Raw genomic sequence first — 16,506 nt, 5'->3', positions numbered from 1 at the left:
TTTTCATTCAGAGATTCACATTGGACATAGCACTGGATGCTCCTGAATCAGAAGGTCTATGACAGGGGTGTCCACAAGTTTTCAGCTTGCGAGCTACTTATAAGATGACCAAATCAGAAAGATCTACCGGGGAGTGGGGGGTTGTGACTTGCCGAACGAAATTTGTTGAGCTGGGGGGTGATGAATAAAATTTATTTAGCGGGGGGCTAAATCCTAGACGTCAGATTTGTCTACCATGGATGTCAATCAACCACTACTAATCCACTACTTTTTAATGTCATGCGATCTACCCACATTCCTTCGCAATCGACCGGTCAATAAAATAATAAAAAGAGAAAGAAGATTCGAGAGAGAAGAGAAGAGAACCTGCTTTAAAAGATTTGAACATTTGAGAGAGAGAAAAGAAGAGAGACCCTACATAAAGAACAATTTCACAAGATACTGACACCACTTGATAAGGTTATTTATCAGGACAGTTTTCTTGTGGTAATATCTTTTGATTTCATATAAACATATGACGAATACCAGAATTAGAGATGCATGAATACCGATACCCGATACCATGTCCATTTACCTGTACTCGTAATCACAAACGAGGCTCCGATACCAACATCCGATACCTTGTTTCCAGTGGACATAAACCACATTATGCTAATGAGCAGACAACTCAACTTGTCCGTATTTCACGTCCTGTCACGGGTTTTTTTAAGTGAGGAAATGTCCTGGTTTTTAAATTACCTTCATTGGACCATTAAAATTTAAATGTACAGGCACTATGGCACTGCGTACGGCGCTGTGTGTTATGTAATCCCTGAGCTAGGTTTGACGCGTCGCGACCGGCGCAAGGGTCCGCGCACCAAAAATGATGTAATCGCAGTGGCTCAGCTCCTGCGCGAGGGTCCCGCGCACTGTCGCTTCACAAAGTCGTGCACCTCAAAATGTAGACAGCGTGACTGTCAGTACGCAACATGCAACACCCCCTACACTCTCCACTCGCTCCAAGGTGTCCTGGTTTTCCCAAATGAAAATATGGTCACCCTAGTAATTATTAAATGTAACACAGTGCAATACTAAAAACCAGTTCAAACTCTGTGAGTGTACACACTAGCAATATATGATTAAGTTTAACCAAAGTTTGCTACAAATTGATTCAGTTGGCGTCAAGTTGTAGCTACACATATTGGCTGAAAATCTCCTCAGTTAGTGCCTTTGTGGAACACATATTACACAGACCTAATAATTAGGAACAAACAAAAATACATATTATTTATAATAAATAATATTTATATTTATATATTATATTTATTTATAATAAATTATTTTAGTTATCATTGTTATTGATCCTCAGCACGAGGAGTTCACTGCTAACAACATGGCATCAACCAACACTGCAGCAAACGCTAGCTAGACGAGAGAAAATGTAAAAATACAGACAGAGGTACAAAAAGGGAGAATCCAGGAGAGCAGTGAACTAGACAAACTGGGTCTATCCACGAAGAGAATAGAATGCAGGAAAAACCGCTTGGTATGCTTTCAAAATGTCGGCAATACTTCACAAAGACTTCAGTGAGTGTCCTTATATATATAATAGCCCATGATGAGGAACAGGTGTGAACTAGTACTAAGGGGAGGAGGAACGGGTCAGACGACATGGGGCATTCTGGGAGTTGCAGTCTCCAGGGTTGAGCTGCATGACAGATACAGAGGATAATTTAATCAGCAGTTCAGATTCTGTAATCCAGCATCATCTGATTGATCTGCATTTTGTACTGTATTTACTCCTTTACAGACTGTCTGGCTGTGGTCTCACTGAGGTGTCTTGCAAATCTCTCACATCAGTTCTACAAACAGAAAACTCACTGAAAGAGCTGGAGATTAATAATAATGACCTAAAAGATTCAGGAGTGGAGCAGCTCTGTGCTGGACTGAAGAGTTCAAACTGTAAACTGGAGATTCTCAGGTGAGTTTTCTGTCAATTTAATCTGGAATGGAAACAGATAAGTGTGGTGTCATTACAGAGTTTTAATAAATATTAAGATAAATTTTTTTGTACTTTTTGTAACGCCCGACGGAAGGAGGCACGACGAGCGTAGAAGGTGCAACACAGAACGTTTATTACAGACACACACACGGTGAAGCTCAGTGCGGAATGCAAGCACATCCACACACTTACACAGGCACGGAACTTTAGACAAAGACGAGCACAAGACACTGCGTGAATAAATAGGTGCTCAACACATACCCTCGTGATCTCGAGACAAGGCACAGGTGAGACTACGAACACTCTCACTGACAACCCACACCCACGGAAGTACATACATGGACATAACAACACGCAGACAACGTAGCGGCACGCCCACAGGGAAGGGTCCGGAGCTGTCACCGTAACACTTTTAAAAGTAAATTTCCTTTTTTAAAATAATAAACCTCCTTTGAGTACAGTATAAAAAAATCTACCACAATGCAATGCAAGACAATTTCATTCTTTATTATTTTATGAGGTGTTCTTTCTTTGTTAATTCCAAATATTTTCTGTTAAAATTTACTACATGAACTACATTTCATTGACTGACCACATTGTGGAGAGAAAGAAAAATGTGTGATGCATAAGTAGATTTCCAGAATCTCATAGAAGAGAAATGTAACACTCTAAAGAGACTCAGATGAGCCCTTATTCAAATATATGTGGGTATTTATGGAAATGTTCATACTCCTACACAGAGCTGAACACACACACACACACACACACACACCTGCATAGAAGTGACAAACACACAGCCTGTAAAACAGCTTCTTCTTCCGGCTTTCAAGAGAGGCGGTCGCACTTTATCTCTGCTCCTGCACTCCCTCCCTTCTGCCCTGCTCAGCTTAGATTCTCTGTCTTGTCTTAGTAACCTGACGCTGCTCTTCGAAATTTAAGAAAATGGATTTAATCAGGTGGTCTCTCAACGCAATTGACACTATTTTTTCCACGAGAAGTCATGGTGCGGGAGAACCCACATGTCCGGACGGAACGTTCTCATCTGGATATGTGCATGACTCATGGGGGACCTGGCGTAGTTTGTGTCTTGCGCTTCTCTCCCTGGAAGATGTTGAGGACGTGTTCTTATTTGGAACTTTGATCGCGTTGGCTCTGCTGATTGGATTAGGCATTGCCCTGGTGTATCAGGAAATTAAAAGAGTAGGGTCAGTTATCGAACGCCCACGTCAAGTGCCCAACATGATTGATGCGATGGGTAGAGCAGTTGGAACACAGACTGTGACTGCTGGAAAAAGCTTGGAGACGATCGTGGATGGAATCAATGCTCTACGTGTGAAGTTGGATCAGTTGGGAGACAGCCGACTTTAAGAGGAGATTGTGCTCAAACGCTCAAGGACGAGCTCCTTGCTAAATTCTTCATTCTTCTTGAAGAATGCAGAATTGGCGCTCAAACAAATTTCTCCCAGAAGGTCGTCGTCTTGGTTACCTGCTCCTACCCCCACACAGAGACTGTCAGAGATGGCTCTCGCCTTCCACCGCAAACTTTGACACAAAAACTGTGTGCCAGGCTTCTGGCTCCCCCTCCCCATCTGAATGAATCACTCCTCTCACTGCTTACTGTCTGTGTTATCAATGCTGTATGTGCTATGGGGATTTTTTGCATGCACACAGACTGTTGTCCTGTTTGTGAGAATAATCTGTGGTCATATTTTTTTGTCTCCTCCCAATGTTATCTCTCTATGTTTCTCTCCCATTCTGTGTAAACAGCGGCGCACTAGTTGCAGTGGCCACTCTGGGCTCTGGTGCTTTAACACTGGAGTTTGGAGAAACGCAATTTCGTTCAGCTGTGCACTTATGTAAAGTCTGAATGACAATAAAGTTGACTTTGACTGAGCTCTGCCCCAAGTGTCCAGACGTCCACATCCACACTACTGTGAAAGAAAATGTGGCAATATCCTTTAATTTCATTTATACATATGACAAATTCCCAATATTAAAATGACATTTGATGAAAAATCCACCTTTTCAGTGCTCATGCAGTTCACATTATGGAATCCAGCATCATCTGATTGATCTGTATTTTGTACTGTATTTACTCCTTTACAGATTGTCTGGCTGTGGTCTCACTGAGAAGTCTTGCAAATCTCTCACATCAGTTCTACAAACAGAAAACTCACTGAAAGAGCTGGAGATTATTAATAATGACCTACAAGATTCAGGAGTGGAGCAGCTCTGTGCTGGACTGAAGAGTTCAAACTGTAAACTGGAGATTTTCAGGTGAGTTTTCTGTCAGTTTAATCTGGAATGGAAACAGTGAAGTGTGGTGGCACTACATGGTTTTAATAAATATTAAGATAAATATTTATGTACTTTTAAAAGTAAATTTTCCTTTTTTAAAATAATAAACCTCCTTTGAGTACAGTATAAAAAATCTACCACAAAGCTATGCAAGACAATTTCATTCTTTATTATTTTATGTGTGACGGGCAGGGTGAGCAACTACAAAGGAAGCGATCACGCCAAGTCTCAGGGAAAGAGGATGGTTTAATAGAAAGTGCGCAAACCAAAAACCCGTCACATTGTTCCAGATTAAGGAAATAATAACCAGCAGTCAACTGGTACAAAGACAAGACATATATAGACGAACAAACAACCCTCAGGTGAGACAGATCACGGGTCCCGCCCATCTGAGGGACGAAGATCACGTGACTAAAAACAGGACCGCTGCCACTGTAACCGGGGGCGACCGGCAGGGGGCCCCCCCACAACGTGACATTATGAGGGTTTACGTTTACGGCATTTAGCAGACGCTCTTATCCAGAGCGACTTACAAAAGTGCTAAGTGTTGAGTCAGAATATGCATCTCTATCTAGTATAAACAGGTATAAGTCCAAACTACTCGAGATCAAGCACTGCCATAAACAGTTGCCAGTGCTGATACCTATAAAGAAGACAACCAAATATAAGATTAGACACAGAGCAATACCTAGCAAGACTGAACTACCTACAAGACTACATGCAGTATGAGTGCAATAATTAGCAAGTGTTCCCAGAGATAAAGTGCAATTACGATTTATACCAATGCTTCAGTAGATTCAGTGTTTATAAGTGCTTTACAAAGAGATGGGTCTTCAGTCTGCGCTTGAAAACCGCAAGAGAGTTCGCTGTTCTGATAGACAGTGAAAGTTCGTTCCACTATCTGGGAACCAGGACAGAGAAGCATCTTGTTGCGTGTCTTCCATGAATCTTGAGGGATTGCGGGTCAAGCCGAGCCGTATTTGAAGCGCGAAGGGCTCGAGGTGTGGATCGACTCTTGACCATTTCCATAAGGTATGAAGGAGCTGGTCCATTTTTGGCTTTGTAGGCAAGCATCAGAATTTTAAACTGTATGCGAGCAGCCACAGGAAGCAAGTGAAGGGAGCGCAGCAGTGGAGTGACATGAGTGAACTTGGGTTTTCTTTCTTTAATAATTCCAAATATTTTCTGTTAAAATTAACTACATGAACTACATTTCATTGACTGAGTCCTTGTCCAAATGTATGTGGGTATTTATGGAAACACACACTCCTACACACCGCTGAACAGACACACTCCTACACAGACCTGACAGAAACACACAGCTTGTAAAACAGCTCTGCCCCAAGTGTCTTATTAATGTTCCAAATCCAGACGTCCACATCCACAATACTGTGAAAGAAAATGTGCCAATATCTTTAATTTCATTTACACATATGACAAATACCACAGTATTAAAATGAAAAAAATGTAATGAAAAAACACCTTTTCAGTGCTTGTGCTCACACATTTAACATTATATCAACGTTCAGAGCTAAGCAGTTTAGGAATATTAGGTTTAATATTGTGGAGGGTATTTGCTGGTGTAGGGTCATAGGTGAGGAATGTCACCTTGTCATGTCAGTAGTTTATTATAAAGCACAGGGTGAAGCCTCCACTACAGTTACTGGCCTCTGCTTTGATACTTTTTAATCTGTTAATGCAATTAATTTCATCCTATTTTACAAGATACTGTGATGTGGGGTACATATTAGTCACAGACGTACACAGAGTTAAACACACTTTGTTTGTTGAAGTAAATGGAGGAAACAACTGGGCAGAGGGATCCAGACGTAATCCAAAGTCAATGTCAAAAAAGCAGTCCAGGTCAGGTATACACAAAAAGAAGAAAAAACAGGCAGAGGTACAAAAAGGGAGAATCCAGGAGAGCAGTGAACTAGACAAACTGGGTCAAACCACGATTAGAATAAAATGCAGGAAAAACTCTTGGTATGCTTTCAAAATGTCGGCAATACTTCACAAAGAGTTTAGTGAGTGTCCTAATATATATAATAGCCTACGATGAGAACCAGGTGTGAACTAGTACTGAGGGGAGGAGGAACGGGTCAGACGACGTGGGGCATTCTGGGAGTTGCAGTCTCCAGGGTTGAGCTGCATGACAGATACAGAGGATAATTTAATCAGCAGTTCAGATTCTGTAATCCAGCATCATCTGATTGATCTGTATTTTGTACTGTATTTACTCCTTTTCAGACTGTCTCTCTGTGGTCTCACTGAGGAGTCTTACAAATCTCTCATATCAGTCCTACAAACAGAAAACTCACTGAAAGTGCTGGAGATTAATAATAATGACCTAAAAGATTCAGGAGTGGAGCAGCTCTGTGCTGGACTGAAGAGTTTAAACTGTAAGCTGGAGATTCTCAGGTGAGTTTTCTGTCAATTTAGTCTGGAATGAAAACAGTAAAGTGTGGTGACACTACAGGGTTTTAATACTTTTTAGGATAAATATTTATGCACTTTTAAAATGTCAGTTTCCCTTTAAAAATAATAAACTTCCTTTGAGTACACAAAGGAAAAATCTTACCACAAGGCAATGCAAGACAATTTCACACTTTATTGTTTTATGAGGCTTTCTTTCTTTATTAATTCCAAATATTTCCTGTTAAAATTAAATACATGAACTACATTTCATTGACTGAGTCCTTGTCCAAATGTATGTGGGTATTTATGGAAACACACACTCCTACACACTGCTGAACAGACACACTCCTACACACCGACACAGACCTGACTGAAACACACAGCTTGTAAAACAGCTCTGCCCCAAGTGTCTTATTAATGTTCCAAATCCAGACGTCCACATCCACAGTACTGTGAAAGAAAATGTGGCAATCTTTTAATTTCATTTACACATTTGACAAATATCCCAATATTAAAATGACATGTATTGAAAAAAACACCTTTTCAGTGCTTGTGCACACACATTTGACAACATTATACCAAAGTTCAGAGCTAAGCAGTTTAGCATTATTAGGTTTAATATTGTGTAGGGTGTTTGGTGGTGTAGGATCATAGTTGAGGAATGGATATGAGACCTCACCATGACAATAGTTTATTATAAAGCACAGAGTGAAGCCTTCACTACAGTTACTGGCCTCTCTAGCACCCCATACTGGCTGCTCTGCAAATGCAGTGAGGTCACTGTCTTTCTCCCTCTTTTTCCCTCCTTTCTGCAGATTGTCTGGTTGTTTGGTCACAGAGGAAGGCTGTTCTTCTCTGGCTTCAGCTCTGAGTTCAAACCCCTCACACCTGAAAGAACTGGATCTGACTTACAACTACCCAGGAGACTCAGGAGTGAAGCTGCTCTCTGCTAGACTGGAGGATCCCCACTGCAGACTGGACACACTCAGGTATGTAGGAATCCCCTTAAACACCCTGTGTGTAGACACACACTCAAAATGTTAGAAGAACAGTGTCATACATAGAAACAGCACACATGACACACACATGGCCTAAAATATTCCTAAAATACATACAGTATCATACATGACACCAGTGGCAGCTCGTCAGTAGGGGGCGCTGGGGTGCCGCCCTCATCAAATTATCCAGAGAAAAAATGTTACTTAGACATAGTAGGTTGCCTTAAAGTTTGCTGTGGGACAGAGAGCTGTGCCCCGGACACACCTACTTTTATCAGTAGCCTATCAGTATAGTTAATTATTGATCCTGGAATATTCTTTAAAGGTTTTGACTCCACACACAAGGCAGTGAAAGTTATTGGTGAAGTCTAGACCCTATAGAGCTGTGTGTGTGTGTGTGTGTGTGTGTGTGTGTGTGTGTGTGTGTGTGGAGAGCAAGAGAGAGAGAGATAGAGAAAACAGATCATAAACAGAAACAGAAATCAGATAACAGTCCTGTTATCTAGGTGCCTGTGTGTGTGAGACAGACAGTCCTTTTATCAAGGTGCTTGTGTGTCAGAGAGAGAGACAGCCCTGTTATTTAGGGGTGTGTGCGCAACAGTATTATTATCTGGTCGCATGTTTGTGAGACAGAGACAGTCCTGTTATTTAGGGGTGTGTGCGCAACAGTATTATTATCTGGTCACATGTTTGTGAGACAGAGACAGTCCTGTTATCTGGGTGCATGTGTGTGTGAGAGAGACAGTCTTGTTATCTAGGTGTGTGTGTGTGAGACACAGTCCTGCTACCTATGTGCATGTGTGTCTTAGTGAGATAGACAGGTCTGTTATCTATCTGCATGTGTGGGTGAGCAAGACAGACAGGCCTAGGTGCATGTGTGTATGAGAGAGAGAGACAGACAGTCCTTTTATCTGGATGTGCATGTGTGTTTGAAACAGACAGGCTGTGTTTAAAATAGCCTACTACATACTACTGGCGTACTGCTTGGGCCCCAAATCAGTATCCAGCATGCAGTATGCGAATAAAACTAATTTTTCCAGTATGCCAAACATCCCTGGATGACATACTACTTCCGCAAAATATTCCAGTATGTGAACAGAGCCATCTTCATGGTGTACTGCATCCCATCATGCAACGCTACATTCACGTTACCCTGTAGTATGCATACTGTCGCATACTGGAAACTGTACTGCATACTACTACAAGGACCAGTATGCAGTATCCAGTATATATTGATTGCAGTATGCAGTATCCAGTATGTAGTAGGCTATTTCAAACACAGAGTCCTGTAATCGAGGTGGATGTGCATCCTGTTATCTAGGTGTATGTCTGTGTGAGGCAGTCCTGTTATCTAATTCCGTGTGTGTGAGACAGACAGACCTGTTATCTAGGTGTATGTGTATGTGAGAGGCAGTGCTGTTATCTAGGTGCATGTGTGAGAGAGAGAGAGAGAGAGACACTTGTTTTCTAGGTGCATGTGTGTCTGTGAGACAGTATTGTTATCTACAGACAGATAGTCCTGTTATCTGTGTGGATCTGTGTGTGTGAGAGAAACAGGCCTGTGTGTGTGTGTGTGTGTGTGTGTGTGTGTGTGTGTGTGTGTGTGTGTGAGTGAGAGAGAGAGAGAGAGAGAGAGAGAGAGAGAGAGAGAGAGAGAGAGAGAGAGAGAGAGAGAGAGAGAGAGAGAGAGAGAGAGAGAGAGAGAGAGAGAGAGAGAGAGAGCGAGAGAGAGCGAGAGAGAGAGACAGTTCTGTTATCTAGGTGCATATTTGTGCTGTTATAGTCCTGTTATATTCTTTATATGTGTGTGTGAGGGACAGACAGTCCAGTTATCTAGGTGCATGTGTGTGTGAGGGACAGACAGTCCAGTTATCAAGACGCATGTGTGTGTGAGGGACAGACAGTCCAGTTATCAAGACGCATGTGTGTGTGAGGGACAGACAGTCCAGTTATCAAGACGCATGTGTGTGTGAGGGACAGACAGTCCAGTTATCAAGACGCATGTGTGTGTGAGGGACAGACAGTCCAGTTATCAAGACGCATGTGTGTGTTAGGGACAGACAGTCCAGTTATCAAGACGCATGTGTGTGTTAGGGACAGACAGTCCAGTTATCTAGTTGCATGTGTGTGTGACGGACAGACAGTCCAGTTATCAAGACGCATGTGTGTGTGAGGGACAGACAGTCCTGTTATCTGGGTGCATGTGTGTGTGAGAGAGACAGTCTTGTTATCTAGGTGCATGTGTGTATGAGATGTGTGTATGAGAGAATTCAATTCAATTCAATATAGCTTTATTAGATAGATAGATAGATAGACAGATAGACAGACAGACAGACAGACAGACAGACAGACAGACAGACAGACAGACAGATAGATAGATAGAGCGAGCGAGCAAGCTTTATTGATCCCTTGGGACGGATCCCTTCGGGAAATTGCATATTAGCATGACTGTATAGGGTACAGTGTTGCCAAGGCATTATAACAAAGATAACAATGACAATAAAATTGACAGAGAACAAATGACAATACTAATATATGATAACATTTAGGGAAAGTTATCATTTCAATTGTTTACATTCTGAGGCTGAAGGGGGGGGGGGGGTCGTTTCCCACTGTCTCTCAGGCTGTGACATGTGGTTACATATTTAGCAGCGAGGGGGGCGCTGTGTCCCCCTCCTAGGATGATTTTTAGTTGTTCAGTTTGTGTTAATGTTTAGAAGTTTGGGATTATCTTTATGAATTTGTGTGTGTAAATTTCTCGTGTGCTTGTGAATTTTTTCGCACTGTAGTAGAAAGTGCATCTCTGTCTGGACCTCACCTGTCGTACAGTGACCACACAGCCTCTGCTCTTTGGGCAGCCAGGACTGTTTATACCTGCCTCTCTCTACGTCCAGGCTGTGGTCACTGAGTCTGTACTTGGTCAGGATCTGTCTCTGCTTTGTATCTCTGACAGTCAGGAGATACTCTTCCAGTTCATACTCTGTTTTTAGGGCCCGATAGCATTCAAGTTTGTTTTGAGTCCGAATTTCTTTCCCCCAATGTTCCAAATAATCCCTTTGACTGCGTTTAATTATGTGGGTAATATTTTGTTTCGAGGTTAAAGCAGTGCTGGAACGAAGCTGTTGTCTGTTATACAGTCATGCTAATAAAGCTATATTGAATTGAATTTAATTGAATTGAGACAGACAGACAGTCCTTTTATCTAGACGTGCATGTGTGTGTGAGACAGACAGGCTGTGTTTGAAATAGCCTACTACATACTACTGGCGTACTGCTTGGGCCCCAAATCAGTATCCAGTATGCAGTATGCGAATAAAACTAATTTTTCCAGTACGTGAAACATCCCCGGATGACATACCACTTACTCAAAATACTCCAGTACGTGAACAGAGCTATCTTAGTGGTGTACTGCATCCCATCATGCAACGTTACGTTCATGTGACCCCGTAGTATGCATACTGGAAACTGTACCGCATACTAGTACAAGGACCAGTATGCAGTATCCAGTATATACTGAGTGCAGTATGCAGTGTCCAGTATGTAGTAGGCTATTTTGAACACATCCAGAGTCCTGTAATCGAGGTGGATGTGCATCCTGTTATCTAGGTGCATGTCTGTGTGAGGCAGTCCTGTTATCTAATTCCGTGTGTGTGTGAGAGACAGACAGACCTGTTATCTAGGTGTGTGTGTGTGTGTGTGTGTGTGTGTGTGTGTGTGTGTGTGTGTGTGTGTTCTTTAGGGTGGATCATGCAGGGAAGATCAGACTCAAACCAGGACTAAGAAAATGTAAGCAGCAGTTATGTAATTAACACACACACACACACACACACATGCAGACACAAATCCATATACATAGAAAATGTAAGCATTTATGTATTATATAGTATTTGTGTGGTCTCCTCTAATGTCTCTTCTTGTGTGCAGATGCATGTGAGCTCACACTGGACCCAAACACAGCACACACACTTCTCTCTCTGTCTGAGGGGAACAAAAAGGTGACGTGTGTGGAAAAGCAGCAGACGTATCCTGATCATCCAGACAGATTTGATCACTGGGAGCAGGTGATGTGTAGAGAGAGTCTGACTGGACGCTGTTACTGGGAGGCTGAGTGTAGTGGAACTGCTGGTATAGCAGTGACATATAAAGGAATCAGCAGGAAAGGAAACAGTAATGACTGTGTGTTTGGAGGGAATATAAAGTCCTGGATGTTGTTCTGCACTAATAACATTTACAATGTCTGGCACAATAATAACTGCACTGGCATCTCTACCCCCCCCTCCAGCTCCAACAGAGTAGGAGTGTATCTGGACTGGCCGTCCGGCACTCTGTCCTTCTACAGCGTCTCCTCTCACACACACACACTCACACACTTACACACACTCCACTCCACATTCACTGAACCCCTCTATGCAGGGTTTTGGGTTTATTCTGACTCCTCAGTGTGTGTGTGTGAGCTAGAATAACCTCCTGTGTACTGTGTGGAAACACACACTCCTCTACAGACACAACTGGAGAACAAAACCTCTCTCTCTCTCTCTCTCTCTCTCTCTCTCTCTCTCTCTCTCTCTCTCTCTCTCTCTCTCTCTCTCACACACACACACACACACACACACACACACACACACACACACACACCCTTAGATAACAGGACTGTCTCTCACACATACCTGTCTCTCTCTCTCTCTCTCTCTCTCTCTCTCACCTCTTTTTCTTGCATCAACAGTTGCTTTTGTCTATGCATTTCTAGGTTTAGGGGTAAATAAAGTCCTGTGATTACATGCAGATTAGTTAACCGTGCAGTGTAGAACCTGCTTCTACATTTTACTGTTTTATCCAGTATTTTCCATTTATGCAGACATTTCCCTGCAGTTCCAGTATGTGTCCAGTAGATGGAAGCAGACAACCACATATTGATATATCATAAATGGGCAAAGTATAGGATTTCGTGTGTGATTTTGCTGGTTAAATTGCAACTTATGTAAAGTGTTTTATGTTTTGGTGTGATGTACATTTGCTTAATTCTGTCCATTAAAGAGAAAGACTGAAATTTACTCCAGTCATATGGAGTGAGATTACTGTCTTTAATGAGCAAAGATGAGGTTCAAGTGAGCATGTAAGACACACTGAGCAAAACAACCGAGCAAAACCAGTGACAGTGAGAGCAGAGAAACAAGAATCACACAGTTAAGTGTGTTTGCTTCACTGTTTTCAGCACACGTTTGTTTTTTGCTCGATTCTCTGTTTTCAGTGCACTTTTCAGTTTTTTGCTCACTTCTAAAACTCTACCACACAGACATTTTATTTTAATTTTAACGTCATTTGGACATTAATGCCAAGCTAAAGAACATTGATAAACATTTCAGCCACTTTGTGCTTGCAAAGCAGAATCTGAAAACAGTTGTAAAAGAATGTGATGACCCCGTGTCGATCAAAGCGGTAACAGAGATATCACCAAACTTACATGAAACATGCCAGTGGCGTCCGGCGATTCTCGAAACAACGAAAGAGGGTTGGCCAAGGAGAACCGGAGTCGCCATGCCCCTCACCGGGCGGCTCCTTGCTCATTTCCAGAGCCATCGCACTGGCTGGCTTTGTGGCCGTGAGCCCCGCAATTCCGGTAGACCAGTCGGTGGCTTGCTTGGCGGTCGTGTGAGCGGGTCTGTCGGAGCATCCTGTTAAAGCCGTCACCGGTGAAGATTTGTTCCGCCCTGACGGCCTCGTCCACGGCAGCGTCGAGAGTGGTCGGGTTGTACAGGCGGACGTGTCTACTCAGCTCGGGCGGCTCCATCGCGCCCAGAAAAAAATCTAGCGCTAACTGCCGTTGGGCCTCGCGTGGGAACAGGGGATAGGCCAGGCAAACCAACAGCGCCAGCTCCGACGCCAACACTCTCAGGCCTTCTCCCCAAACACGGCGGCATCCCGCCAAAAGCTGCTTGTGGCGTGGTGTGGAAAAAAGAGGCTGCAGTCAGGTCCATTTTCAACAGAAAAGAGGTTTTATTCTTCCTTCGCAATAAAAACTAGTACTCTCAACCACAATCCATACGGCTCGAGACCTAATTCAGGTTAGCCTTGCAGATGAAACACATAGGGTGGTCATGAAGACGGCAACATTACACATACATGGAGGGGAAACTATGATAATGCACATGTACATAAAAAGATAGACTGGGGTGACTTAACTAATAACACACAATAAATAATCATTAATAACACTATACAAACATAAACATCACATAATTAAACATAACATAAAGGGCAGTACAACTCAAGACATATGCATGTCGCATACAAGGCATTAACATTACGACTCCCGGCGTTGAACATGAGCACAGCAGTACGGTAACATTGTCACGGTGGCATCAAAAAGGTCAGGTATCACCACAATGCACAATAAAGACCTGGCACAGAACAGACTTGGCATAACAAACAGAGAGAGAACAGTGCACATAACCTTTGTATGTATGAATAATGCAATCACTAGTTACAGACACAATAAAAAAATAGATATAGATATTTATGCATAAAAAGAACAGTCCATAACAAGGCAGTTCACAGAACAATTGATGTCACACAGTCCTGCAGGCGCCGCGGTAGCCTTCGCGTGCGCTGTGGCCTGGCCGGACCGGCCACAGGGGAAGTAGCAGGATCAACAACAGGGGAAACGGGCGATGAAGAGTCTGGGCAGTGTCCAGCGCCCTGCACCTTAGGCCGGTACGGAGCAAGGCGGTCGCGGTGGATTCGGTAGACCACCTCACTGACACGAGCGAGCACAGTGCAAGGCCCCACCCAAGCAGACTTGGGGGCACAGCCCCTTCTTTCGACGGGGGTTGTACAGCCAAACCTCCGAGTGCACGGTCAGGGGCTCGCCGTAGCAGCCCATGTCATAGGTGCGTTTCTGGCGCAGTCCGGCCCCCGTCTGGCTACCCCTGGCTCGCATGTGGACGTCGAGTAGTCTTGTCCGCAGCCTAGAAACGAACACAGGGCCAGGTTCAACATTAGCATCATCAGTGGGAGGTGCCCCGAATGCCAGGTCCACAGGTGATCGCAGCTCACGGCCGAACATAAGCATGGCAGGGGTGAAACCAGTAGTCTCCTGCAAGGCGGAGCGGCATGCCAACAGGACGAGAGGCAGTTGTTTGTCCCAGTCACGCTGCTTCTGCCGGGTAGCCATGGCCAGTTGAGTAGCCAGGGTTCGATTGAACCGCTCGACCAGGACATCACCCTGTGGATGAAGAGGAGTCGTTCCAGTGCTGTGCACCCCCAGCAGGCGGCAAACCTCGGCCATGACGTCCGACTCAAAGTTGCGGCCTTGGTCGCTATGTAGGACCTCTGGGACGCCGAAGCGACAGAAAAACTCATGGAGCAGGGTCTCTGCTGTAGTAATGGCGCTTTGGTCGGGCACCGCATACGCCTCGGGCCATTTCGTGAAGTAGTCCATGGCCACGAGCACGTAGCAGTTGCCCGACTCCGTCACTGGACACGGCCCCAGCACGTCTACTGCCACCCTCTCCATGGGGCAGTCGAATTGCATGGGGTGGAGGGGCGCACGTGAGACTCTTGTCGGTCCCTTCTTAGCAGCACATGTGTCACAACAATGGACAAACATAGTGTGAGAGAGACAGTCCTGTTATCTAGATGTGTATGTGTGTGTGCCCCAGAAGAGACATTCCTGTTATCTAGGTGCATGTGTGTGTGTGTGAGACAGTCATGTTATCTAGACACGTGTGAGTGTGAGAGACAGTCCTGTTATCTAGATGCATGTGTGTGTGTGTGAGACAGTCATGTTATCTAGACACGTGTGAGTGTGGGAGACAGTCCTGTTATCTAGATGCATGTGTGTGAGACAGACAGTTCTGTTACCTTGGTGCATGTGTGAGAGAGACAGACAGAGGGAGGGAAGTTAAGAGTTGTGTGTGTGAGTAATAGAGTTTTCTTCCTCTATTCCTATATTTTTCTCAGGACAGAGCCTTCAGAATATTTTAGGGTGGATCATGCAGGGAAGATCAGACTCAAAGCAGGACTAAGAAAATGTAAGCAGCAGTTATGTAGTTGTACGTCAGAAGCTACGCCGTCTACCCCTTGCCGTACGATCTGCTGTGTCTGATGAACTGAAATGATTGCTCTCCGCAGGGGTGATCGAGCGAGTTGACGCTTCACCCTGGGTGTCAAACATTGTAGTGACACAAAAGAAGACGAGTGGCATCAGGATGTGTGTTGATCTACAAGAGCCCAACAAAGCCATAGTGGTGGACAGTCATCCTCTACTGCACATGGAGGAACTACTCACAAAACTCGCTGGCTCGACACGCTTCTCAACATTCGACCTGGAAAGTGCCTATCACCAGTTACCACTACACCCAGACAGCAGGGATCTCACCGCCTTCATAACCCACGAAGGCTTATTCAGGTACTGCCGTGTGCCCTACGGGCGGCTTCTGCTCCTGCTGCATTTCAAAAGATGATGTCTACTGTGCTGGCGGGAGTGTCCAACGTTCAGATCTACCTAGATGATGTCATATGTCATGGGCGCACACAAGCCAAGCGTGATGCTGCACTGGATACAGTGTTGCAGCGTCTGAGGAAGGTGGACCTGCGCCTGAACGAGAAAAAGTGCCAGTTCAGACAGACCAGCCTGCGCTTCTTGGGACACTTAGTGACCGCAAAGGGCATTGAGCCGGACAAAGAACACGTCCAAGCCATCAAACAAGCACCTCCACCAAATGATGCAGCTACCTTACGTTCATTCCTTGGGATGCTTTCATGGTACAACAAATTCATACCCAACTACGCTACCGTGGTGGAGACACTGCG

At 44.2% G+C, this 16,506-nt stretch overlaps 1 protein-coding gene across 4 annotated transcripts in view; it reads left to right on the top strand.

The window, feature by feature from the left end:
• Positions 1-16,506, top strand: part of LOC143525556 (NACHT, LRR and PYD domains-containing protein 3-like) — a 106,216-nt gene that overhangs the window by 30,278 nt on the left and 59,432 nt on the right. For 3 of the 4 annotated variants that reach the window (XM_077019646.1, XM_077019637.1, XM_077019686.1), the window contains 6 exons: positions 1,790-1,960; positions 4,088-4,258; positions 6,530-6,700; positions 7,513-7,686; positions 11,435-11,481; positions 11,620-12,761. In XM_077019646.1, the coding sequence (XP_076875761.1) occupies positions 1,790-1,960; positions 4,088-4,258; positions 6,530-6,700; positions 7,513-7,686; positions 11,435-11,481; positions 11,620-12,158 (1,273 nt within the window). In that variant the 3' untranslated portion in view covers positions 12,159-12,761. Of the gene's footprint in view, positions 1-1,789; positions 1,961-4,087; positions 4,259-6,529; positions 6,701-7,512; positions 7,687-11,434; positions 11,482-11,619 lie in introns of those variants that run through there. The other variant, XM_077019677.1, reaches the window with a different exon arrangement.

This window comes from Brachyhypopomus gauderio, chromosome 1 (assembly GCF_052324685.1).
Source record: "Brachyhypopomus gauderio isolate BG-103 chromosome 1, BGAUD_0.2, whole genome shotgun sequence".
In the NCBI taxonomy this organism is placed as follows: domain Eukaryota; kingdom Metazoa; phylum Chordata; class Actinopteri; order Gymnotiformes; family Hypopomidae; genus Brachyhypopomus; species Brachyhypopomus gauderio.
This window is presented reverse-complemented; position numbering and strand designations above follow the sequence as displayed.